General features: G+C 37.2%; 3 protein-coding genes across 4 annotated transcripts; 2 read left to right on the forward strand and 1 right to left on the reverse strand.

Annotated features, from left to right (window-relative positions):
- The first annotated feature begins 6,636 nt into the window (after window positions 1–6,636).
- LOC132101329 (centromere protein N-like) lies at window positions 6,637–11,075 on the forward strand. Its single transcript, XM_059506210.1, has 10 exons — window positions 6,637–6,988; window positions 7,566–7,611; window positions 7,718–7,777; window positions 7,922–7,995; window positions 8,122–8,295; window positions 8,460–8,561; window positions 9,608–9,662; window positions 10,137–10,246; window positions 10,410–10,533; window positions 10,668–11,075. Exons 1-10 carry the CDS (start codon window positions 6,818–6,820, stop codon window positions 10,787–10,789), a joined length of 1,038 nt encoding a protein of 345 aa, XP_059362193.1. The 5' UTR covers window positions 6,637–6,817; the 3' UTR covers window positions 10,790–11,075.
- Window positions 11,076–16,791: 5,716 nt separating this feature from the next.
- LOC132101330 (ATM interactor-like) lies at window positions 16,792–21,155 on the forward strand. Of its 2 annotated transcripts, none has more exons than XM_059506211.1 (4): window positions 16,792–17,038; window positions 18,379–18,504; window positions 18,686–18,885; window positions 19,150–21,155. In XM_059506211.1, the coding sequence occupies exons 1-4, from the start codon at window positions 16,823–16,825 to the stop codon at window positions 20,873–20,875; spliced, it is 2,268 nt and encodes a 755-aa protein (XP_059362194.1). In that variant the 5' UTR covers window positions 16,792–16,822; the 3' UTR covers window positions 20,876–21,155. The 2 variants fall into 2 exon arrangements, with proteins under 2 accessions (XP_059362194.1, XP_059362195.1); XM_059506212.1 differs by having other exon boundaries at window positions 18,698–18,885.
- Window positions 21,156–23,082: 1,927 nt separating this feature from the next.
- Window positions 23,083–25,461, reverse strand: LOC132101886 (uncharacterized). The gene is made up of 3 exons (XM_059507114.1): window positions 25,326–25,461; window positions 24,873–25,076; window positions 23,083–24,232 (listed from the first exon to the last, which is right to left on the reverse strand). Exons 2-3 carry the CDS (start codon window positions 25,065–25,067, stop codon window positions 23,318–23,320), a joined length of 1,110 nt encoding a protein of 369 aa, XP_059363097.1. The 5' UTR covers window positions 25,068–25,076; window positions 25,326–25,461; the 3' UTR covers window positions 23,083–23,317.
- Between the last annotated feature and the right edge of the window lie 759 nt (window positions 25,462–26,220).

Here is a 26,220-nt window from a genome sequence, read left to right on the forward strand (position 1 = left end):
AAGCGTTAGCACTCGTTAGCTTGTCATTAGCGTTTTCTTTTCTCCTCTCGGTCCAGTTTTTCACAAATTCATCAAACAACCGCAGTAAGAATTTTCATCAAGCACGGTGAGTAATGGCTTCTCCCGTCATTGTTACTTGCACCTCTTGCCACATGTACAGTTTATCTATCTCTGTCGCTGATGAGGGATTCACATGTGATAAATGCAGGGAAATAGTTAGGCTGACAGAGAAGATTTCAGATTTAGAGACACGCATCCAAACTTTAATTGAGGACAGTAAGAATGTTAGGGCTCTAGATATGGCTTTGGATGCGTCTAGCTCAGGGATTCCTGTACATTGTTCGGTTCCGGAAACAGAGCCCCTGCAGCAGGGCAACTGGGTGACGGTGAGGCAGCGTAGTCGTGGGTCAAAACACCGCTCTTCTGTTCCGATCAAAACATTAAACAGGTTCTCCCCACTCAGTGATGCACCCACTGAGAAACCTGATGAAAGTGCTCTAGTTATTGGTGATTCTATTGTACGGAACGTGAATATAGAGACACCAGCCACCATAGTCAAATGTTTACCGGGAGCCAGAGCGCCTGACATCTTGGCAAATTTAAAAGTGCTGGCTAATGCTAAACGTAAATAAAGTAAGATTGTTATTCATATCGGCGCTAATGATGTTCGACTTCGCCAGTCGGAGATCACTAAAAACAACATTAAAGAGGTGTGTGAACTTGCAAGCACGATGTCAGACACTGTAATATGCTTTGGTCCCCTCCCTGCTTACCGTGGTGATGAGATGCATAGCAGATTGTCATCACTCAATGGCTGGATGTCTAAGTGGTGCCCACAGAATAACATAGGTTTCATAGACAATTGGACGAGCTTTTGGGGAAGACCTGACCTGTTGAAAAGAGATGGTCTTCATCCCTCCTGGGGTGGCTCCACTCTTCTCTCTAGAAATATGGCAAATAGTCTTAGTGTTTATACTTGACTAACTGGGGCCCAGGTCAGGAAGCAGACAGACTGGCTAAACCGACCATCTGCTAGCTGCCTCCCATCACAGAGGTCAGTTAATTCTCAGCACATAGAGACTTTTTCACCTAGATATTACACTATAGAGACTGTGTCTGTTCCCCGAACTAGAAAATACAAAAAACGTCCAAGATTAACAATTTAATTGAGGTTCAACAAATAAAAAACAGAAGCAATATGAATAAACAAATGATAAAGCTTGGCTTATTGAATATCAGATCCCATTCTACGAAAACACTTTTTGTAAATAATATGATCACTGATCATAATATAGATGTACTCTGTTTGACAGAAACCTGGCTAAAACCTGATGATTACATTATTTTAAATGAGTCCACCCCCAAGATTACTGTTATAAACATGAGCCGCGTCTAAAAGGCAAAGGTGGAGGTGTTGCTTCAATTTATAACAACGTTTTCAGGATTTCTCAGAGGGCAGGCTTCAAGTATAACTCGTTTGAAGTAATGGTGCTTCATATAACATTATCCAGAGAAACAAATGTTAATGATAAATCCCCTGTTATGTTTGTACTGGCTACTGTATACAGCCCACCAGGGCACCATACAGACTTTATTAAAGAGTTTGGTGATTTTACATCCGAGTTAGTTCTGGCTGCAGATAAAGTCTTAATAGTTGGTGATTTTAATATCCATGTTGATAATGAAAAAGATGCATTGGGATCAGCATTTATAGACATTCTGAACTCTATTGGTGTTAGAGTACACGTTTCAGTCGAAATCATACTCTAGATTTAATTCTGTCACATGGAATTGATGTTGATGGTGTTGAAATTATTCAGCCAAGTGATGATATCTCAGATCATTATTTAGTTCTGTGCAAACTTCATATAGCCAAAATTGTAAATTCTACTTCTTGTTACAAGTATGGAAGAACCATCACTTCTAACACAAAAGACTGCTTTTTAAGTTATCTTCCTGATGTAACCAAATTCCTTAGCATATCCAAAACCTCAGAACAACTTGATGATGTAACAGAAACTATGGACTCTCTCTTTTCTAGCACTTTAAATAAAGTTGCTCCTTTACGCTTAAGGAAGGCTAAGGAAAACAGTTTGACACCATGGTATAATGAGCATACTCGCACCCTAAAGAGAGCAGCCCGAAAAATGGAGCGCAGCTGGAGGAAAACAAAACTAGAGGTATTTCGTATTGCTTGGCGGGAAAGTAACATATCCTACAGAAAAGCATTAAAAACTGCTAGATCCGATTACTTTTCTTCTCTTTTAGAAGAAAACAAACATAACCCCAGGTATTTATTCAATACAGTGGCTAAATTAACGAAAAATAAAGCCTCAACAAGTGTTGACATTTCCCAACACCACAGCAGTAATGACTTTATGAACTACTTTACTTCTAAAATTGATACTATTAGAGATAAAATTGCAACCATTCAGCCGTCAGCTACAGTATCACATCAGACAGTGCACTATAGACCCCCTGAGGAACAGTTCCACTCATTCTCTACTATAGGAGAGGAAGAATTGTATAAACTTGTTAAATCATCTAAACCAACAACATGTTTGTTAGACCCTATACCATCTAAGCTCCTAAAAGAGGTGCTTCCAGAAGTCATAGATCCTCTTCTGACTATTATTAATTCCTCATTGTCATTAGGATATGTCCCCAAAACCTTCAAACTGGCTGTTATTAAGCCTCTCATCAAAAAAACACAACTTGACACAATTATATTCCTTCTTAGAGAAAAATGGTATATGTGAGGATTTCCAGTCAGGATTTAGACCGTATCATAGTACTGAGACTGCTCTCCTTAGAGTTACAAATGATCTGCTCTTATCATCTGATCGTGGGTGTATCTCTCTATTAGTTTTATTGGATCTTAGTGCTGCGTTTGACACAATTGACCACAACATTCTTTTGCATAGACTTGAACACTTTGTTGGCATCAGTGGAAGTGCATTAGCATGGTTTAAATCGTACTTATATGACCGCCATCAGTTCGTAGCAGTGAATGAAGATGTATCCTATCGATCACAAGTGCAGTATGGAGTACCTCAAGGCTCAGTACTAGGGCCGCTACTCTTCACGCTTTATATGTTACCCTTGGGGGAAACATGGTGTTAGCTTTCACTGTTATGCTGATGATACTCAGCTCTATATCTCTTCGCAGCCCGGTGAAACACACCAATTTGAAAAACTGGATGACGAGTAATTTCTTACTGCTAAATGCTGTAAAAACAGAGGTGTTAATTATAGGACCTAAAAACTCCACTTGTAATAACCTAGAACACTGTCTAAGACTTGATGGTTGCTCTGTCAATTCTTCGTCATCAGTTAGGAACCTAGGTGTGCTATTTGATCGCAATCTTTCCTTAGAAAGCCACGTTTCTAGCATTTGTAAAACTGCATTTTTCCATCTCAAAAATATATCTAAATTACGGCCTATGCTCTCAATGTCAAATGCAGAAATGTTAATCCATGCATTTATGACCTCAAGGTTAGATTATTGTAATGCTTTATTGGGTGGTTGTTCTGCACGCTTAGTAAACAAACTACAGCTAGTCCAAAATGCAGCAGCAAGAGTTCTTACTAGAACCAGGAAGTATGACCATATTAGCCCGGTCCTGTCAACACTGCACTGGCTCCCTATCAAGCATCGTATAGATTTTAAAATATTGCTTATTACTTATAAAGCCCTGAATGGTTTAGCACCTCAGTATTTGAATGAGCTCCTTTCACATTATAATCCTCTACGTCCGCTACGTACTCAAAACTCAGGCAATTTGATAATACCTAGAATATCAAAATCAACTGCGGGCGGCAGATCCTTTTCCTATTTGGCGCCTAAACTCTGGAATAACCTACCTAACATTGTTCGGGAGGCAGACACACTCTTGAAGTTTAAATCTAGATTAAAGACCCATCTCTTTAACCTGGCATACACATAACGTACTAATATGCTTTTATTATCCAAATCCGTTAAAGGATTTTTAGGCTGCATTAATTAGGTAAACCGGAACCGGAAACACTTCCCATAACACCCTATGTACTTGCTACATCATTAGAAGAATGGCATCTACGCTATTATTTGTCTGTTTCTCTCTTGTTCCGAGGTCACCGTGGCCACCAGATTCAGTCTGTGTCCAGATCAGAGGGTCACTGCAGTCACCCGGATCCAGTACGTATCCAGACCAGATGCTGGATCAGCACCTAGAAAGGACCTCTACATCCCTGAAAGACAGCGGAGACCAGGACAACTAGAGCCCCAGATACAGATCCCCTGTAAAGACCTTGTCTCAGAGGAGCACCAGGACAAGACCACAGGAAACAGGTGATTCTTCTGCACAATCTGACTTTGCTGCAGCCTGGAATTGAACTACTGGTTTCGTCTGGTCAGAGGAGAACTGGCCCCCCTACTGAGCCTGGTTTCTCCCAAGGTTTTTTTCTCCATTCTGTCACCGATGGAGTTTCGGTTCCTTGCCGCTGTCGCCTCTGGCTTGCTTAGTTGGGGACACTTCATCTACAGCGATATCGTTGACTTGATTGCAAATAAATGCACAGACTATTTAACTGAACAGAGATGACATAACTGAATCCAATGATGAACTGCCTTTAACAATTATTAACAATTAAGTTTTCCTAATGAATGTTGTTCAGTTGCTTTGACGCAATGTATTTTGTTTAAAGCGCTATATAAATAAAGGTGACTTTGACTTTGACTTTGAACGTGGAGAAGACGAAGGAGATTGTTGTTGACTTCAGGAGAGCGCACACTCAGCACGTTCCTCTGACCATCAACGGTACGACTGTGGAGAGAGTGAGCAGCACCAAGTTCCTGGGTGTGCACATCACAGAGGACCTCTCCTGGACTGAAAACACAGCAGCACTAGCCAAGAAATCACAATAGCGTCTCTACTTCCTCCGCAAACTGAGGAGAGCCAGAGCCCCACCCCCCATCATCTACATCTTCTACAGAGGCATCATCGAGAGCATCCTGTCGAGCTGCATCACTGTGTGGTATGGCGCCTGCAACGCATCCTGCAAAAAGACTCTGCAAGGCATAGTGAGAGCAGCTGAGAAGATCATTGGTGTCTCTCTCCCCTCCCTCCAGCACATTTACGGAACCCGTCTCACTCGCAAAGCCCTCTGCATGGCAGGTGATCCCACCCTCCCGTCACACATTTTCTTCAGCCTGCTGCCATCAGGGAGGAGACTTCGTAGTCTCCAGGCCAGGACCAGCAGACTGAAGGACAGCTTCATCCACCAGGCTGTCAGGAAGCTGAACTCCCTCCCGAACTTGCCCCCCCTCCCCTATTCTGCCCCAGGCACCACTGAACTATGAACCCCCCCCACACACACACACACACACACACACACACATCCCCAGGTCCTTCCACCCCCCCACTAATATACGATGACATGCACCAGTCACTTTGTGCAGCATTGGTCTGCTCACTACCTCATTCAACATGGAACTGACGTCATTCCACTACCTCATCATTCAGTTAAATAAAATAACTGCTCTTGAGCCCTTCAATCAGACTAAATAAGCTTTTTTTGCACTAAAAAAAAATTGATCTGCACTGTTGTATGATCTATCTGCCATGTGCCTTGCACTGCTTTATTTAACTTTATTTTTAATTTTATTATATGTCTTTTTTACATTCCCTTATTGTATAGTTGTATCTACATTTTATATTTGATCTAGATTTTTAGGCTCTACTGTTAATGTTATCTGTTTGCACCGGGGGTCTGAGGATAACGCAATTTCGATTCTCTCTATGTATGTACTGTATATGTGGAAGAATTGACAATAAAGCAGACTTGACTTGACTATTAATCATTTTGTCCAGCAGATGGCCACAAATACCACAAACCTTTTACAAATTATCTAAAATGGTTTGCAAAGGGTTTTAAGCGCTAATGCAAAATTCTCCCAGTTACGCTAAAATGCTTTATTAATATACTTTTAAAAGCACAGATCTGAATGGTGTATTGTGATCGATTATATTTCAAAATGTAAAGTATTACAGCATAAGGCTTCAACATAACAAATAGTGGAAACTGATCTGTGAACATCTTTTTTTTAAGTTCTTGGAACCCTACCGCCATCTATTGCACTGTTGATTATAGCATTCCCTACTCTGGAAAAATTATTTTTGATTTACTAAATAAATAAATAAAACTTTGTAGAACAGTCACATTAATATAGTAATACTTTTTTTTTTTTTTTGTCCTTGCAGACAAAAACAATCTCACGGCCTCTTACTGCTGCCCATTTGTAATGGGATAAATGTATTAATTTAAATAATCAAAATGTATGTATTTTGTTTTTAAGAAAACCAATATTTGTGTAATGTAACTGTACAATATACTTATACTTATACATAATTCACATTAGATTAGTGCATTTAATGTTTTATTATCATTTTGTTAATAATGTTTTAACGCACAAACCAGAATAAATAAATAATGATTTCTGACAAGCTTCATGGCTGTTCTTTCTTAATAGAGCACTAATGTAAACAGACTAAATTGTTTAATCAACATTCACAATTACATTCGCTTTCAATTTGTGAGGACTTGAATGCACTATAATAATTATGTTGCATATGAAAGACTTTTATGTCATTGCCCGCCCGCTTTAGACCGGAACTTCCGGTTCATATATCTATCTGATTTCTGGCGGTTTGTTTTGTACGTCTAAAACGCGAAAGATATGAAAGATCATTTTATTAATTTTTAACGTCGAATAACCACTGATCTATAATAGAGGACATATATATATGTCAGTGCTTAGAACACTTTCGTCTGTACGATGGACGCACTAGCCACATCAATTCTAAATCGGATAATCCGGAGAATACCGAACAAAAATATTGAAAATCTTTTGAAGAAATGGAACTGTTTATCAGCAGATCAACTGCGTGCCCTGGATTACACACGACCCAAATGGATGATAGTGGAACAAGTCGTCAGTTTCTGTGAGGTGAGGTAACGTTACGTTAACGTAAATCCATTAAATGTTGATATTTTTTCAGCAGTTAACGTTATGTGTGAATAAACTCCGTTAAATGGCTTAACGTACTACCACAGATCAGTGAATACTACCGTTTATTTGCCTTCTTTTTTACTCCTCAATTATTTTAAAATAACGATTTAAAACTATATTTGAAATTAATGTATGTGTTCGGTGAATGCATATGACCTAATCCAAACACATTCGATTTCATGAAAGCTTTAGCTTATGTTTTAACAACAACAACAACAAGGCCAGAAATAGGATTGTTATCCAGGATATGGTAACTAATAGTAATTGTCGTAGTACGGTCATCCAGCAGACTTCTATATTATTTGCATAGCGGTGTCTTGAAACATATCATAAATTTCTGATTTAAAAAAATAAATAAAGTAATAGGTTATGAAGCAAAACGACACTTTTGAGTTGATATTATTATTATTATTAATTTGGTTCTGGGATTCCTTTCAGAACAGGCAGCGAGTTTTAGATATAGGAGTAAACGTTAACTAAAATGACTGTAAAATCTCTCTCTCTTCCTCTCTAGGAGAACAGACTTAACCTGAAGCACATCACTACTTTGGAAATGATCTGTGAGTGAAATTTACTTAAAAAAAAAAATAAAAGTCAAGATTTATTGTAATTTAAAAGTACATATCTGAATCAACCCACTGAGCTTGACATGTCTTCTCCCATTAGATCATATAGAAAACCCTAATCAAGGCACCTGGCATGCATGCCAGCTCGCTGAGGCACAGGGTAAGAGTGTTTTATATGCATTTCATTGTTATACTGATTTGAAGGAATGTACAGTGAGCATAGCTTGCATAAGTGTATGGTTCTTTTGACTTGTTTAGAGAAATGAATCATTTTCTAAAGAAGTTCCTTTTTGTTTTTCCACAGATGATGCAGTTTGTGTAGAGTTGACACAGTTTAAAGAGCAGTTTAAGGCACACTTGCATGGGGTCATTCGGCATGTAATAACACAACTTACTTTGGCATTTAAGCTTTCAAATCCAACTAAACTTTTTTTCAGTTTAAGAATTCAAAGTAACGTCACTTAGTAGTCTATTAATTCAAATCTTTAAATTTCGCTTTTGAAGATTTCCATAAAGATGAAGAAACATGAGGATGAGGCTATATGGATTCGGATTGCGTGGGGAGACAACTTCAACAAACCCAACCACCTTAAGCCAACTTATGTTGTGCACCACCTTCACACTTCCTATGTGTTTATATCCAACCTCATGGTCAAACACAAGATATTTCTTTGTCAGGTGACATTTGATGTGTATATTCTTTTGGTCTTCCTTTCCTTTTTTTAGTGTGATATGTTTGTTTGTTTGTTTGTTCGAATTTGTAGTGTATAACCAAATGTTGAGGCAACTTGATCCTCCCCACAAAAAAAACTTTTTTGTTTGTTTTGTTCACTTGTTCATAGGCATTAGTAATAGCCACTAAACATGGCTCTATAAAGGATGGCCACCTGAGCACCAGGAGTCTCACTGCAATGAGGGACTTACTTTTGAGACGTTATCAGCAGGTAACCCATCAGGGCTCTCCAAGTGACAAAAAATCCAAAAGTGTGCTTTACATTATAGATAATTTACCTTGTTTTTTAAAATTAAAATCTAATTCAGCCTAATTAACTGCATGTGTTTGTATGTTTGCATTTTCATATTCAAGTTTTATTAAAATTAACTTGTTAGTTGTGGTGATGCACTTGTCAAGAATTATTGAATCATATTTTTACACTATAGAATACACTACAAAGGAAAAATGTTGCGGTCCGATTGACAGGGTCCCTATGCAGTGTTCACTGCTCCCTAAGCACAGAATATCCATTGAAATTTACTTTGCTTACAATAATCGCTCATTTGAATGCCCTGGAACGTCATTAAAGAAAATTAATGACAGGGTCACGCAGAATATAAAATAACATAAATATTGTCAATTATTTTACTTTTTTAATTTGTGTGTGTGTGGCTCTGTCAGTTTTTATTTTACTTTGTTTACCTCAAATAACGTTATGAAGCTGCGTGTGGGAAAGAAAGTATGAGCCGAGAACACTACAATCTGATAACAGTCTAAACATAAATTTTGGTTACATTTATTAGATACATAATTGCTTATATATACAGTACAGACCAAAAGTTTGGACACACCTTCTCATTCAAAGAGCTTTCTTTATTTTCATGACTATGAAAATTGTAGATTCACACTGCTTTTCCTTCTCCACTTCCTGTTAAGCGATGAATCAATGTTCCCTTATTCTCTATGCCTTTCGCCGTGCCCTTCAAACTGAACATGTTTGCTCCCATGGGATTGAAATCTCACTTAAGATAACGGAATACAGACAAATGGAACGTACCGCTGCTTTTTCACGGTCTCAATTTTAGTCCAAAGATAACATAATTTCCATTTATGTTGTTCTGCCTACTAGAAGATTCAAGATTTTTAATTGTCACATGCATGGTTATATGCATTGCGTATATCACTTGCATAATAAACAAACTTATTTTATGTATATTTATTTATTTTCAATTTAATTAACATTTATTTATTTTGGGGGTATTTTTTTACTGATAGGTTTTTCCAAATGAACACTCAAGAATCCCACAGGAAAGAAACACCCTTTCATCCCGTATGTACATGTTTTTATTTTTGAGTATCTTACATAAGAATCAAAGCTATTGATGTGAGGTGATAATTAAATGTGGATAATCTCTCTCCACAAAGAAATGAGATGCTATCAATAGAGATAGAAAATGATAATGATAAATGAGATAGAATACGTGTATCAATTCGCAGTGAGAGCTTAGGGTCATGGATCATGAACCAAGTCATAAATTAAAAGCAAACTAGATATAAATATAAAACTAAATAGAGTATTCCAGTCAAATTTAAATACTATTCCAAATCGGCAATAAACATTGTTCATAGCCTATTGCCCACATTACACTTTATGAAACTTGTGTTGTGTTAGCAGACATTCTTATTTAATTTCATCACTGTGCTATGCGTTGCTATTGTGAAAGCAGTGAGTAAATAGATGTGATATAACTTAACTATAATTAATCTATGTAGTTTTGTTTGCCTTTCCTTATCTTTTTTACAGATCCCTGTATTGGAAAGGAACACGGTGACCATGAAGAGATGAGACATCAGATGTCCTGTGAGGCATTTGGACACAGTCCTTCACCTAAGCTAGAAACAGCAGTGTATAGAGTGAGTGTAAACCGGTGATCTCACATAACCACCTTTAGATTGAATATCAGTAGTTTATTTGTTATATAAAATTACATATATTTCATATCAACTAGCCACAACGAACAAGCCTCTTGAAATTCATAAATGGGCTTTACTATACGGATCCTCTGTTTTCTCCTAGCTTGAGACAAGGTACAGGGGAAATGGCAACAACACCCTCAGTGACAGAGAGGAGTTCTTCAGAGGGGTGGTCAGGTTCTCAAGCAGCAGTCTGCTAGATTCCTTGCGCCACTGTGTTGCTTCAGGTGAGAGGTGACAAACCTTTCACTTGACAGAAGTCAAAATTGTCTGAAATACCCTATGCTTACCACTCAGGCTGTCAGCTTTTGTGTTTTTTGCTTCACTGCAGTTAATAAAGAATTTTGTTTTCTTTTGGCAGGCATGGCTGAAGGTCCAGTAACTCCACTATTGTCAGCCATCACTCAGAGAGGAAGGAATTATTTTGTGATCACAGACAAAGGCCCTGGTGTTTCCAGCCAAGCATCAGCACAGAGAGCCTGATCACAACAGACATTATGGAGAAAGATCAATTCACCCGGGATGTGCATACATGAGAATATATATTTTGCATCCTGCAAACCATAAAAAAACAGAGTAGTCATGTTTCTAGTCTATCAGTAACATAAGAGGACATGTCTGAGACTGCTGTAATGATCACTGATTCTGTAATGATCACTGATTCAGCAAAGAGAGACAAAATGTTTTTACAGTTAACATTGGTAATACAGCATGTATTATTTTTTAGCATCATTTGAGCATGGTTTAAATAAAGGTTTTGATAGAAGAATGTTTTCCACCGAATTTTTTGTATACGTCTAAACAACTTTCTTGCATTATGCAACCAGGCAATATTGCATGACAGGATTCAATAATAAATGTTGACAATGGAAATTCAAATTTGATTCACACTTGCTATTTTGTAACTATTAATCCTTATTTTTACAATACCACATTTTTGGCTAAAATAAAATTGGTAACATCAAAGAAAAACAAATCTGAACGCCTCTAACACTGAACATTTGCTTTTGTTCTATAAAAGTGAACGTGTTGAAAATACACTAAATCTGCATATCAACATAATTTCCAGGGCATTTTGTGAGCCAGCACCAATGGAGTGAAATACTTTGAGGAATAGAAATGCTACTTAAATCAAAAAATTAATTATCAACATAATTCAAACAAATACTGTAAGATTTTCATTTCATTTGTAAATATATCAATACATGTGAGAACAAGGTCTGTTTTGAGGACAGGTACAACTGAGAAAAGATGCATGTCAAGTTTGATTTCTTTCAGCTTCGTTAGATTGAATCTCCATGCCATGAATATTGGACTCCGGCTCTTTACCAAATCCTGTCAGAAGTTGAGTTTTGTCTGGTATCCGAAACCATTCAGCAGAGTTTTGTCTGAAACCAAAATCAGTTAACAGCAAGTCTTACCTGATATCTAAAATCAATAATGCTGTCTATTTTGTCTACAACTGTAACCAAGTCTTCTATCAGCCTGAGAGGCTGACTGATAGAGGGAAGAAAAGAGAAATCTGCTCTGACACAATCTGTATTGTATGAAGCGCTATATTTATAAAAGGTGACTTGACTTGAAAGCAGGGTACAAAGTTAGGATACCAAGCAGGGTTTAAGTATTAATATTAGTTGCATAGGCATATATTTTAACACTCAGACTAGCACATCACTCTGACGCATAGGTGGAGGGTGAACCAACTCCAGGGTAATAACCCTGAAGGAGAGGATGAAGTGGATGCCATGATCAGATCATATCCTTCCTTCTCTATATTAATTATTTCATTAATATTTTGTATGACTATTAATCAAGTTATTAATCAGTATTTAACCTCCAATATTGTTTGATGATTTAACTAAATAAGTTATATATATATATTTATCCTTTTAGAAGTGCTATGAGTTAAGAGTAACAGGCATGAACACATGTTGAGGGTATTCCTTCTCCTAGGGTCACAAGGCCAGGCTAAAAGGGTCAGGGTGACCTATCATCTACGTGCACTACGAGAGACCAAGAGAACTGTGACATTTAGAGATGTATACTAGACATTTAGTATCCTGTTCTATCCTGTATTTCTATTCTTTAAGATTATTGTCTCCTTATTATGTGTGTGTATCCAACCGTAATGATAAGACACTTGCCAGTGCTAGAAAACCTTGAAATGTAGATAAGGGCTCTTTGTGTATGTGTGTGTGTGTGTGTGTCAGCACCTATGCTCTGTGAGAAGACTATTTTCTGCTAACACCCTGACCTGAGATGAGGTGTTTTCTTCGCCAGTGCTGATGCCTGCTACAATCATTGGAGATAAGCTTGGGATGTTTATGTCCATATGTGGAGACTGTCTAAGTTTATCTAGGTTTTGGAACCAATCAGATTTCTGCTGGCCAGCGCTTTGATGCAATTAGTATCTGTCTGGAGTATAATTGTTGGTGATTTTGAGTTGTACGCAGAGCGGCCTACGAACTCCATCGAAAGTACTGAAGCTGACTTCTGCTTATGAAACTGTAAATTATTTTCTTCAAGTAAAATTATTATTCATTGAACGCATCTCTGACTCCTGGTCTTCATTGCAACACACCTAGTCCTTGAATTATAACTGTTATTCCCCTACAACTCGCATCACAAACCCATAATTTTAGGCAAGTACCAGATGGGTGTCATGTCATAAAATATTTTAATATGACTGAAAATGTATTTAACGTGATCACAATTTAATTTTAAAAATTAAACATTGTAAGTTACACTTTTATTTCTGCATGTAAGCAGTGAATGAAATATAGGTACAGAAAGCAAGAAAAGAACATCTGAATTATCAGAGAACTTTATGACTGACTTTAGTCTAGCAAGAGTTTAAGCACTCTCAAGAACTCCCATTATAATCAGTGAAGCTGTATAAATGATGAATGAATCACTTACTTGCATTGGTACAGAATTCATTCAGGGAGGGCACACTGAACAAAACTCCAGTGTTTCAGGATGACTCAGCTGAAAGTCTCAGTTGGCTGTTGCATTTAGAAAGTCAACACAAACCACAGCACACATTTCCACAGCACTGGCCCAGATAACTTGGCAGCATCACTGCATAGAATTGACATATAGACATATACATTTCTTGATGCAGCAGCAGATTTCTCTGGATTCTTTTGTCAAGTAAATAAAAGTTAAAGAAATTTAACAAATCTCAGATTTTTGATTTCATTGCATTTTACAAAACAGATTTTACTGATTTGGGGTTATAAAAGAAATACATTTTATGTCCTCCAGTAAATTCATAAATGTAACTGTTTAACATTGCCTCTTTTGAATATTTTCTCTTCCAGGAACATGATTTTATGAAAAAATAAATACAATTTCATAATTCGTAGTTTTATAACCTAGATGTCTTCTTTCTTCTTCTCTTTTTACACTACCTATCTTCTCAACTCCTTTTACAAAGAGCTTATGTCGATCAGTGCCTGAATAGTGCTGAATATGATCACCAAGCCATGTTGTCCACAGAATGGCCATATGCTCCTTCCATGATATAGTCACTTCACATACTGCACAGAAAAGCAGATAGTGCACGTGAGTCTGACAAGTTGTTCTGAGTGGCCAGACATGTGCATACCACAATCCAGTTTGTGAAACCTAGTCTTTGCTTGTAAGAGGACATTAGCCAAAGGAGAGCTTACAGCAGCTTCATCATCTCAGGTCAATGTCTACTTTGCTGAAATTGTCTCAAGTCCTTAACTCTTTTTAAGGGTGCAGCCTCTATTACCACAATATCCCAACTCGGTGTGAGGTTTGTGTCACAAAACAAGATGCATTGCCAGTATGAACCGAAACAGCAGTTGGAGAATGGAGCGCATTGTTTGACCTTGAAATGCATCCCCACTATTACTTAATCAAGCTTAATTCCCAAAAATGTAAATACCGGCTTGGAGCCAGACTGCTTTTCCCTGTGTTCACTCAGTACATTCTCAAACTGTGTTACTAACAGACAACCATCAAGTTCAATAAACAGACTCCGCTCATTTCAGTGGGGGGAGTACTGCTTTTATGTGTTTGTGAATGTGCTCGGGGCTAATGATTAAAGAAAATTTAAAACTAATAGGCCATTCCTCTGAATCAGACTCCCTCTGAATTTCCCAAACCTGTCCCCTGGATGTGTGTGGAAAATAATTACCTCTGAGAGATTAGTGCTCTTACAATGACTGTTTCTATTAAACACAGAGTGGAAGGTAATGGAGCCTTTGCATGACAGCATCATTGAATGTTTTGCTGAAACATTGAAAGGAGCACGGCATGCATCTCGATGATCATTTCACTGGTGGTATCTGCTGACAGGCAAGCAAAGCTTATTTAGGATGAGGGATTGTAGTCCTGAAGGAGAAATATTCAGAGGGGATAGCATTTTGCACCCACAATGCTGCAAAAACAGATTTCACAGGTCCTTCCTGTTCATCCATGGAAATCATGAAAATATATACTAGATTTTGTGTCAATAATGAAACACGTTTTCTAACTTGTGTGTGAATAATCACATTATGGTATATTTTTTTCACATTATGATTCACTTTTGTTGCAGTTTCTACTTTGAAACCTTTACAGCCTTTGAGAATATTTTGTTTTTGATTGCTCATAGGAGGAAATATTCTAGAATCTTTAGTTCATTTTAGTGATGTTGCTCACTTAGTGCACTCTGAGGCTGGGTTACGGCAGGAAGGGCATCCTGCGAGAAATGTGCCAAAACTGGTTGTGCGGATCGCTCCGCTGTGGCGACCCCTGATAAAAGGAGCAAGCGAGAAGAGATGGAAGAGATAGCGTGATGTTGCTCACTTCTGTTGTATACTTTATACGTTGGGCTTTATTGTTGTATGTTATCAGCAACTTGTGATGGGTAGTGGTTGCTCAATTGGACCCTTTCCACAGACTGCAATAATGTGTTTCAATCAAATTATATAACCTGCATATCTATACAAAATACAAAATAAAAACCTTGTTAATTGCTACTGCTGTGGGAGTGACGGTAAATTTGACATCGCTCTCTCTTCTGCATTGTTCTCTTTTCTGCATATATCTCTCTATTTTTTCCTCTTTTTGAAAGTCATGAAAACACTATTATGGAGTATTTTGTTATATAAGCAAATGGTAATGCAAGAAGATATACCTGATGTAGTGTCCCGTTCACTGCTATAGAATTTACCCAACTATGACAACTTTGCACCTGAGAAACCCAGAATCACCAGAAATCAACCTTCAGAGTATAGGCAAGAGTGAAGCTTTGAGGCAGTGACATCTTATGGTTGATTATTACTCTGTTTTTATTATAATTAGGCGTATTATTATATTTACTTGTTTACCATTCAAATGTTTGGGGTCAGTCAGTAGCATGCTTAGGCACCATGCAAACCACACAATTGCATGGGGAGCCACGGCACAGTACTGTCTCACAGTTCTGACCGTATTTCATGCAATTGCGAGTTTATATCCCACACTTTTGACTTTATAACTTTTCTACTGTAGTTCTTGTGTATAGGGCTACTACTGTATGTGTCCAACAATAAATCACAATTAACATTATTATATAAAAAAATTATATACAATTATATACAAATTAACATTTTTATTCAACATTTTTATTTCTATATCAAACTTTCTGTTAATCAAAAACCCCGATAAAATCATTGTGTTAAATATAATTATAATAATTTATAATTGATGCATTAGCAGACGCTTTTTTTTGTCCAAAGCGACTTACAGTGCATTCAGGCTGTATTTTTATTTATTTTTTTTACCATATATATATATATATATATATATATATATATATATATGGTAAAAAAAAAAAAAAAAAAATACAGCCTGAATGCACTGTAAGTCGCTTTGGATATGTAAAAAAAAAAAAAAAATACAGCCTGAATGCACTGTAAGTCGCTTTGGACAAAAAAAAAGCGTCTGCTAATGCATCAATTATAAATTATATATTTATAATTGTATATATATATATATATATATATATATATATATATATATATATATATATATATATATATATATATATATATATATATATATATATATATATATAGTGTTTGAATGCTATACAATATAAGTTGTTCTGTCTACACTCGACGCCTACCAAGCCACCGTCCTATTTCTGACTCCACGCACTTGGGCTTCCGACAACTGGTCATTTGGAATGTTGAAATGTTGCACACTTTTGCAAGTAGTTTCTGTAAGTTTCAGATCATAAACCTTTGGTGTAAACTCGTCTCAAGCACAAATGCTAAGGTAATGCATATAGTTCAAATTATGTACACCCAGCGACACATTGGAGTTGCGTGTGGGCGCGTACTAGTGTTCCATGCGTCTTCCGGAAGTAAATGTGCAGAATTTATGTAATGAGTACCAATATAGATATACATAATAAAGGCCTTTATTATGTATATCTATGAGTACAAGAGTAGGTTGCAACGGGTTGCTATGCGACGTGTCCCGGAAGTAAATGTCTGCCTTGTTGCTTGTTGAATCATGGCTGCTTCGACAGTCAACAGTAATAGCCGTCACAAAAGGCAAACATGCATCGAGAAGCTGCCTTTACAAGACAGAGAGATTATTAAACCCTCCATAACAGAGCTCACCAAAGAAGTGCGGACCAACATCCTCTGTACGGTGGAAGGCTGTGGGAAGATTCTGCCTAACACTCCAGCACTCAACATGCATCTGTCCAAGTCCCACAGAATCAAGGTACAACACTACATCATAACCATGCTAAATTTGTTATTTAATATTTTTATTTCAGTTCTGCTTCATTGTACAGGGTGAGTCTTATTTTACTTCTACTATCTTGACTCTTTTATAGTCCGTTATGTTTGTCTTTATTATATATATATAAATATATATATATAAATATATATATATAATAATTATTATTCTTATTATTATTATTTTTTTTCTGATTCTGACTGTTGAGAATCAGTTTAAAATATTTTATCGTACACAGCTATATAGCATGCACCAGATTTGCCATATAACCATTGTTCTAACAAATAATGCTACCTATCAGATAATGCTACAAGTATTTTTAATACTGTAGGGGTAGGTTTAGGGTTGGGGTAGCTGTAAAGATTAATAAAGCCTCACACCACATTAATATCATGCTGGAAGCAAAATCTGATGGGTAAGTTAGCATTTTTCATAATGAATATTGAATAAGAGCTGCTTGACAGGCTGACAGCTTGAGTGACATAACCCAGTTTACAACACAGAATGAGCTTTTTTTGACATAAAAATGTTTTTTTTTTTTTTTTTTTTTTTTGCATCCCTCTGTGTATAAACACAAGCTACATATAAATCTGGTGTCTGTCTATTTACTGTGCAGCATGGGAAGGCAGCGTACTGTTGTTGTTCTTTTTGTAACCTGCAGATGTAAAAAAAAAAAAATACCAAGTCCAACCTGACCATTCAGAATGAAAAATATTAAAGGAATAGTTCATCCAAAAATGATAATTCTTTCATCATTTACTTACTCTCATGCTGTTTTATTTATATGTTTTTCGGTCTTCTGTGGGAAAATTCAAATATTTGAAAAAATCTCTTCTTCTGAATATGATCACTTGTTATGTTTAAAACGGACCAACATTTGATGAAAATTTATGATGGTACTAACACTGAGGCATCACGTCACTAATGCCTCTAAATGTTGCACTTATGCCGTCACAACTTACATTTTCTTCCTCAGGAACACAATTGATCTGCCTGTGGTTATTTCTCTGTTTGTTTGTCCTTGCTTTGGATTTCATCGTGTTCAGTGACTCACACTGAATGGATTATTCTCCTCAGGGTCAATGTGATGGCTTTTCATAAGTGTGCATCTCCTATTCCCATGTCTCAGATTAGTATGTAACCTTGGTTATAGACAAATCAAGAGTTGTGATTCTCATAGTTACAGATGCAGCCTCTCATTGTGTATACAGAGAATAAAGATTACAGTCAGAACCAAGATGTTTTCTTGCTACTTGCACAAAAAACATATTCTTATTGCTGTCTCTTAAAGCTCTTTCTCACTATATTTCTTTTGATTTCAGGAGGGGCTGGTCAACCCTACAATTAGAAAGGACATTAAGGAATCACAAAAGCTCTACTGTTGCCCAATAGAAGGTTGTCCAAGAGGACCAAACAGACCCTTTTCTCAGTTTTCACTAGTTAAACAGGTATTTGCCATTGCTATTTGCCTTAAGGTTGATTTTGTGTGTGTGTGTTGTTATTTCACTGTTCTTTTGGTAAACTGACATTTAATTCATTTTTTATTCTTTTCTATAACTTGATATATAATTTATGTCCTGCTAGGAAAACAGCTGACTAACATGTTTCCTAATCTTACTAATGGTGTAGCACTTTATGAAGATGCATGCAGAAAAGAAGCACAAGTGTTTGAAGTGCAGTAATGGCTACAGCACTGAGTGGGACCTGCAGAGACATGTTGAGGATTGTGGGAGGACATACAGCTGTACATGTGGTTGTCCTTATGCCAGCAGAGCAGCACTGCTGTCTCATATCTACAGAACAGGCCATGAGGTTCCCAAAGAGCACAGGTACTCATTTTATCTGGCTAAAAGTTAAAACTGGTTTTGTGGTGGTAGATTTTGCAATATTAAAACATAAAAAAGAGCATAGTATATTTTCCACATTGGCTTGCTTAAATCATAATACTAATATCTTCTTTCAAATAAATAGCATGTCTGACCTAGGATAATATGTGGCTCAGGACAGTCACTGTTACAAATTGCTAACTTGTATCCCAGTGTAAGGATGTTAATCATACTGTACGTCTTATTAAAATGCAGTGTTTTTCTTAGGTATCCACCAGTGAAGAAGAGGAAAATGGAAATATTGTCAAGCAGTACAACAAATTTTATGCCTGATGAACTAATAAATGAAATTCCAGACTGTAAGAAAAAGTTCAGCGAAGGAGCAGTCCCTACCAAATTCGTCTCTGGAACCTCGGCCACAGCAAAACACAACACTAACCACCCCAAACACACCCAGAAGCTCCTTCTCCCAAAGCCCAAAGTGGCCCTTGTCAATGTTCCTGTTATGCAGTTCACCCACCTGCCTGTTCTCCTACCCTCTGCGGAAAGTAGTGCCTTGAGGTCATTGGTCTTGTCTGTGGATGCACAAGGGTCCGTAAGCACTGTGCATATTTTGTCACCGTCGGTCAGCACAGTGGTGCCTGATCTGAACAATAAGGCTTTCAAAGAGGCATTTCCTGTACATACATCAGGCCAGGAAACAATTAGCACAGGGGTACAGGTCAATCTTGAGAGTCAAGCCTCTGTGGGAGATCCAATGTGTTTTGGATCCAGAATCAAAAGCACTTCAACAAACATTCAAACTGACATATCATACCTCAACAAAGGGATGGATGCTGGAACATTGACTGTCTCCCCCTGCTGTGAGGCCTCAGTGTCCTCTTGCTCTCAGACAGACATCAGCGTAAGCGCTCAGATTCAGTTGCCTGTTAATGTGCAAACCCAGACACTACCCTCACAAATCAAAGCCACATTTTCCATTGGAGCACAGACAGATGTTTTCAGTTTCTCTTCCTTTAATGTGACCCGGGAAACACAAACAAGCTGTTCTGCAGCCCCAGTGGATGAAAGCCAAATGGACCAAGCAATGTGCACAAATCTATTTGATACTGATACTCTCAGTGTCTCCACTCAGACTGCAGAGGCTGATGCACATTTCAGAACCAATGGTTTAGAAGATCCTCTGACCAGCACTGGAGCTGGGCTTTTTGAGGACAAGACTGCTGCATCCATGTGTTTTGGGGCCCAGACTGACATTTTGCATCAAAACACAGTAGCAGACAACCAGACTCAGACCATGATACTTTTCCGTGACCTTGAGAATATTCTTTCTGACAGCATGACTGGGATGGCTTCGAGCTGTTCTTCAGGTTCAGTTGGTACGCATGAACCGCATCACACTGGTATTGACTTTGACTTTGAAGAGTTCCTTAATGCGACACACATTCAGAGTCAGACAGAAGAAAGTGGTTTAAACAGTCTGAACACAGAGACAACTTTGGAACTCCTAGACATTGAGACACAGACTGACTTCCTGCTCTATGACAACCTTGGTAATGGGCACAACAGTGACGTTGGAACAAGGGTGCAACCAAGTGATCTGGAGCTTGAGATGTTTGACACTCAGACCCAGACAGACCTTAACTTCTTGCTAGACACGGGTGGGCACATGCCCCTTGGCAGTATTCTCAGACAGTCTAGTTTCAGCATGAGCATAGATTCCTCAGACACAGAAACACAGACCGATGTCAGGCCTGATCCACTTTCCCTGCCTTGCTCCCATGATGGGCAGGTGAGGCTCAGCACTGCTGAAACCCAGACCATCTCCAGTTCCTTTCAGAGCCTTGGCCACCTCTTCCACACTAGCAACGAGACCCAAACAGCAGTGGATGACTTCCTTTCAGCAGACTTGGCCTGGAACATGGAGTCTCACTTTAGCTCGGTGGAAACCCAAACATGTGAGGAGCTCAATCTCACTATTTCAACACAATGAGAAATTCAAAAGCTAAAGGCTCCATCAAAGATAATTTGGTTGATTTAGGTCACATAATGAGGGAGTGAATCCTAGTATCTCCATCAGCAAGGGTGGCAGAACTTCAAAACAGTTCCTCACAACCATCTAGAGTGCAATCTGTCAGCTAATAATTGTGTGTAATCGCCAAATTTTATTTTAGACACAAGTCCACAATAAGGTATTGCATATCTGCCCAAGTCTAAGGATGTATAAGTATACATTTGCAGCACTTTATCGCGCACTATTAATGATCAACATATATTGGTAATCCTTCAAGTATTTTGTTTGTTGTAGCAGGTCAGGTCAGAGCCTCTTGTGGCAATGTGTAGTAAGTTCATACTGATGTTACTCATAAATCAGACAGAAATGATAAACAGTCATTCCACAAATAAAATATATCTCATAGGTGTATTTTCTGGTCTGATATTGTTTAGATGTTTTGAGTCTTATTGCCTTTGTACATGCTGTTTTTTTAATATATATATATATATAGAATTTGAGTTGTTTCTTTGCTTTGTGCTATAGAAAAAATGTTACATTTTAATAGTACAATGCTCTAGACCCATCTAATAGCCACTGTGAGTATATTTAGTTCTTGAATAATTACAAAATTCATGCAAATATTTCTTGCTGACTGTTATGTCATAATTTAAAAGTTACATCCTAAACCAGTTGAATTTGCATCTTATGCATGTTCCAGGCATCACATTTCCTTAAAAAACAGTGCTGAGGATTTGTTCCTGCTTACTGTGATTTGCATTCTGTCCTGTGAGTAGATTCAAATACGCAAATCACAAATGTTTACTTTAAAACAAAACCTTTAATATTTCTTTGAAAGCAAGTGTCGGTTTTGATGGAATATGTTCATCCCTCCTCATGATTTTAAGTAACTGTTTACACATACTGTAGAAACCTTTTGTTGATGCCTTAATTTAAGTGTTCATATGCTTTTGGCTGAGATAATGAAATTGCAGTGCTGCTTAAGGGAGGAGATTTGAAATTGATGTCCTTCGTGTTTTTATTTTCTTGTTTGTGTGTGTATTTTCTTCTTGTTTGTGTGTGTGTATTTATTGTTTTGGTTCTTATGAATGTTTCATTTCTGTGTGTCAAAATTGTCATTTGCCTTAGACACTACATATGAAAGGGAACCATAGCTTTATTTTCATTTAGCCTCTCTCTCTCTCTCTCTGTGTATTATATATATACATGTAGATATGGGATATGCTATGAATTTATTTTTGCTCCTGAACATTATGTATATAGTGGAATTTCCACAAGTAGAATGTAAGTGACGCAGTGTCTGTTCCCTTTATGACGTCACATTGGCTGCTTCTCAACATAGTAACTGTAAAAGAGCTTTAGTATTTTTATGCCAAACACTAGGAACTCTCGTATTCAGCCTCTACATTAACTGAAATGCTATTTAGATCTTGGAATAAATACTGCAAGTAAATACATGTTAATGTTGTGTAGGCAATGATGATGTCATAGTGAAAACTGTTGCTATAGAAACTTGAAAGGTTCCAAGTGTTTCTCTGTAAAGAGTGCATGCATATTTTTGTGCCAAGAATAATTTTGTGTTGCTTTTTGTTTTTCACCATGTCTTATTTAATTTGGTATAGGACATAATTTATAATTAGGTGTGATAATTATAAAATTATTACTGTTTTTGTTCTTTAAAGGCTGGCCATGTGTATAATCTAGCTATGTTCTGTTGTTTAGAGGCTATGCTGATTCACATGTAACTGAAAAATAAACTGCAGAAGATAAATCTTTGGTCATTAATTGAATCAATCATTATACTGCTATTTATATTAATACAATATTGTGTTTTATTTTCTTTTTCTATTGTCCAGAGCAAATATAAGTGTCTGCAAATGACTGCTCTAAATCAGAATATTTTTGGCACATACAGCTAAACAACGCTTTGTAGAACATTCCCTAGTTGTGATAAATTTCATGAAATCAAAATACTTTGAAGCAAAATAATACTTTGAAGGAAAAAAAATCAACATCCATTGAAGGTTACCTTTTTTTTGATTATCTCTTATGATCTTAGTATTCAAAGCCATATACAAATGGCACAGGATATAAAGTACTATTCAGTTGTATATTTGTAAAGGATCAACTAGTCTACACATCTGAATTCAGCTGTTAATAATGTTATCAAGTTAATCAGGAAAACCTTTTTTTATGTTAGCTAGTTTAAACACTGAACATGCACAGTAAAATTGCATGGTTCTGAGTAATTGGATGGTGTCTTCCCAGAAAAACCATCAGACTTCTTTTTATGTTGCATAGTAATCTTCATGTAGCACAACTTTCAAGTAAACTGAAGTGTGAAACTTTTGTTCATAGTCTCTAAATGCTTATTTGTCTCCAAACATTATGGTGCATTATGAGTTTAAAGGTCAGTAATATTCACATAGGCATGTGAAATCTCGTTCCAATCAGCATAAGTCGATGAGCTTCAGGTCTTTTCAGTTCTCTTGCTTTGTGGCTAGAATACAATCTATAACTGATGTTGTTCCTGGTAGAAGGCCTTGTCAATTCTTCCTGCCTGAGGTTTCTTCCCAGGGCATAGAAAGCCTGTGGTAATGTATTTGACACAGTGCTGGTGGGTAAATTATGCTTATTTTGAAAAGATATGTTAAAAATAGATGGCAGGTGATTGCTTTCCTGGGCCAGCCAATGCTTTGTGCAGGGAGATTCCTTTAACCTGTAGCTGTTCTCTTCTGGAATAAAGTCTGTGAGGACTTTGAAGACATTTTCTGGGTTACCACTGACACTCAATCTTTCACCAGCGGTGACTGCTCCGGTTGCATCAGCCATCATGGTCTTGGTGACAACTTCTGCTGGATGGAAATCTGTTGGCTCCACTCTTTTAAAAAGATTGTTCCTCAGGTTTCTGGACTCTTTGACAGGCGGCAACACACTAAAGCTTCTGATGCTAAAAGCAACTGTATTTTCCTTCAGGATTTGACATGGTTCTGTATGGTAATAGCAGACTGATGGTGATTTGTGTGTACACTGTTCATCTCCAGACAGCAATTTGTTCATTAATGGTTCTGACATATTTTGCAGAGATAAACTGAGAGAGTATAGTTCATCTGAAGAGGAATTGTCAGTTTCCTCTGCAAGATCTAGAATTGTAGGATCAGTCTTCCTGAAAGTTTTCAGTGCATTTCCAGCAGAGCAGTAGATTGGCAAATCAGAAAGATTAAGGTCTGCACAGAGGAGACAGTGAGATTCTATGATGTCTTGCTTGATTTTTTTTCCCTTTCTTGGAGGTTGAAGAAATACGCCAAAAGGAGGAAATGTCCCCCAACCTTCAACCTGTTAAAAAATGCAGTATGTGACTTTCTTGTTTTTAAATTAAAAACGAAAGTCAGCTTTACACTGTGAGAACACCATAGAAGCTTCATCTGAAATCCATATGCATCACAAAGTTTACACAGCCTTTACAAACAACATGTATTTACATCCTGTTCAGTGTGGCATTTCCACAGACATTACAACTTGATATATAAACAACAAAATAATTGAAAGTAATTACAATCTTAAAATCTGGAACGTTAAATAATGTGCTCACACACGAATGCAGCCAAACTACAATTGTACTGTTAATACAGGGACCTAGGGAGGAACACAAGCAAACAATTACAAATGGGTGATCTTTTGTTTAAATTAAAACCCATTTGTAATCAGGTGTGTGTGTGCCTCATACAATCCCTTATAGAGTATTGGGTCCATAACACTATTTAAATAATATTAATAATAATATAAATTCCTTATTACAGATCAGTGGATAATACTAGTAATAAAGTAAACACAATTAACGACAAAATATTGATTAAAAAACAACTGTTGATAAAAATAAATGATAGAGTAATGTCAATGGATAGATTAGTTAGTTCAGGGAAAACATTATGTGTGTTTGTTTTTCCGATGTGTTTTTTGATAACGAATGACTCACAGCATCTTCCCAGCCAGTGCGACTCTGAAGCAAATTTATGTTGTGCTCCCTGCAACAATCCTCTTCGCTGAGATCCAACAAAACATTGACATACTGTCTGCCCGAAGACTCCGTGTTCCTTTTTGTGCTGTCAGTAGTCGTATGCTGTTTCTCAGCATCAGTGTAGTCTGATGCACGGACTTCAGTGCTATTCATTCCGGACTGCTACAATCGCCACAGCAACAACAACAAAAGAGATGTAACGTTATGTAAAAATAATTTTGTGTTTTACAAGTTAGCTCTTAAGTTGTCAGGTCACAGCTGTAGTTAAGTAAAACATGTTTAATAACACCCTAATTAACTAGCCTACTGAAAGACTGCATGAAACATAGCAAACACATGTATAGCCTATGCGTAAATACAGTACATGCGTCACATGAATAACAAACATGCAAAGTAGCCTGAACAACTTACGTTAGTTTTGACAACACTATCCTAAACGTGGAAAAGCCTAATGCTGGGCAATAAAAATACGTAGAGACTGGCACCCTACGGCATTTCTGTTAAGTAAACTGCGTGAACGGATGTTTAGAGTCATGTTGTCTTGACAACCGTGGGATAGGATTACGTAGTGGAAAAAGATAATCCTTAATGGGTGTTTTTGTGCACTAGTCTTAAGTAGGGTAGCCTAGAAATAGTTAATGAAACAATGTATTGTTAAAATATTAAAAATAAAAATTAAATAGTAGTCTAGATTACACTATGTGGTAGTTTGGGTAATGTATTATTTTAATATGGTCTTTCCATTTAAGGCAATTCTCTACAGAATATGATTATTTATTTACTTATTGCGTGCTTCATTTTCTTAATTTTGTGAAAAAGTTACAGGTCCTACGCTATTTAGCAATAAAGCCAGTCGCATGAATCTCTCAGGATCCTAATTGTTGAGTAAGCTTTGCAAAATGAATAGCGGACATACAGGCACATTATTGATAATAGGTCTGTGTGTATAGACCAGGTACAGTTGGTACAGGGGCACATTTGGAACACCTTAAATAACTTGCGTGCACAACAAGTCTGATCTGTGATATTTGCTTCGCACATATTAGCGCCCTCTTCGATCGTGGGAAATTTGAAGTAACGTTACGTGCCCTTCAGTCCGAGTTTTTTTTCCCTTCCTCATTGTATAGCTTGTCAGTTGTCATCCTTTACATTTCTGTTAAAGGTAACTTACATATTTTTTAAGGTTTACATCGTAAACCTTAATCTGTGCTCTAAAAACTGACATATTTCATGAATTTGTCTCATGCAAGGTCATCGTAAAATCTACAGAAATGTTCGAGGAGGTCAGCGGGGTACAGTTGAGACA

This window comes from Carassius carassius, chromosome 23 (assembly GCF_963082965.1).
Source record: "Carassius carassius chromosome 23, fCarCar2.1, whole genome shotgun sequence".
Taxonomy (NCBI): Eukaryota; Metazoa; Chordata; class Actinopteri; order Cypriniformes; family Cyprinidae; genus Carassius; species Carassius carassius.

What these genes read in the sequence shown, in the direction of transcription:
- LOC132101329 (XM_059506210.1), top strand. Translation starts at nt 6,818, where the DNA reads ATGGACGCACTAGCCACATCAATTCTAAATCGGATAATCCGGAGAATA. An exon ending in CACTACTTTGGAAATGATCT is followed by an intron (nt 7,612 to 7,717) that starts GTGAGTGAAATT and finishes TTCTCCCATTAG; the next exon opens with ATCATATAGAAAACCCTAAT. An exon ending in AAGAAACACCCTTTCATCCC is followed by an intron (nt 9,663 to 10,136) that starts GTATGTACATGT and finishes TCTTTTTTACAG; the next exon opens with ATCCCTGTATTGGAAAGGAA.
- LOC132101330 (XM_059506211.1), top strand. Translation starts at nt 16,823, where the DNA reads ATGGCTGCTTCGACAGTCAACAGTAATAGCCGTCACAAAAGGCAAACA. An exon ending in AGTTTTCACTAGTTAAACAG is followed by an intron (nt 18,505 to 18,685) that starts GTATTTGCCATT and finishes CTAATGGTGTAG; the next exon opens with CACTTTATGAAGATGCATGC. An exon ending in GAGGTTCCCAAAGAGCACAG is followed by an intron (nt 18,886 to 19,149) that starts GTACTCATTTTA and finishes TGTTTTTCTTAG; the next exon opens with GTATCCACCAGTGAAGAAGA.
- LOC132101886 (XM_059507114.1), bottom strand. Translation starts at nt 25,067, where the DNA reads ATGAATAGCACTGAAGTCCGTGCATCAGACTACACTGATGCTGAGAAA. An exon ending in GCACTGGCTGGGAAGATGCT is followed by an intron (nt 24,233 to 24,872) that starts GTGAGTCATTCG and finishes ATTTTTTAACAG; the next exon opens with GTTGAAGGTTGGGGGACATT.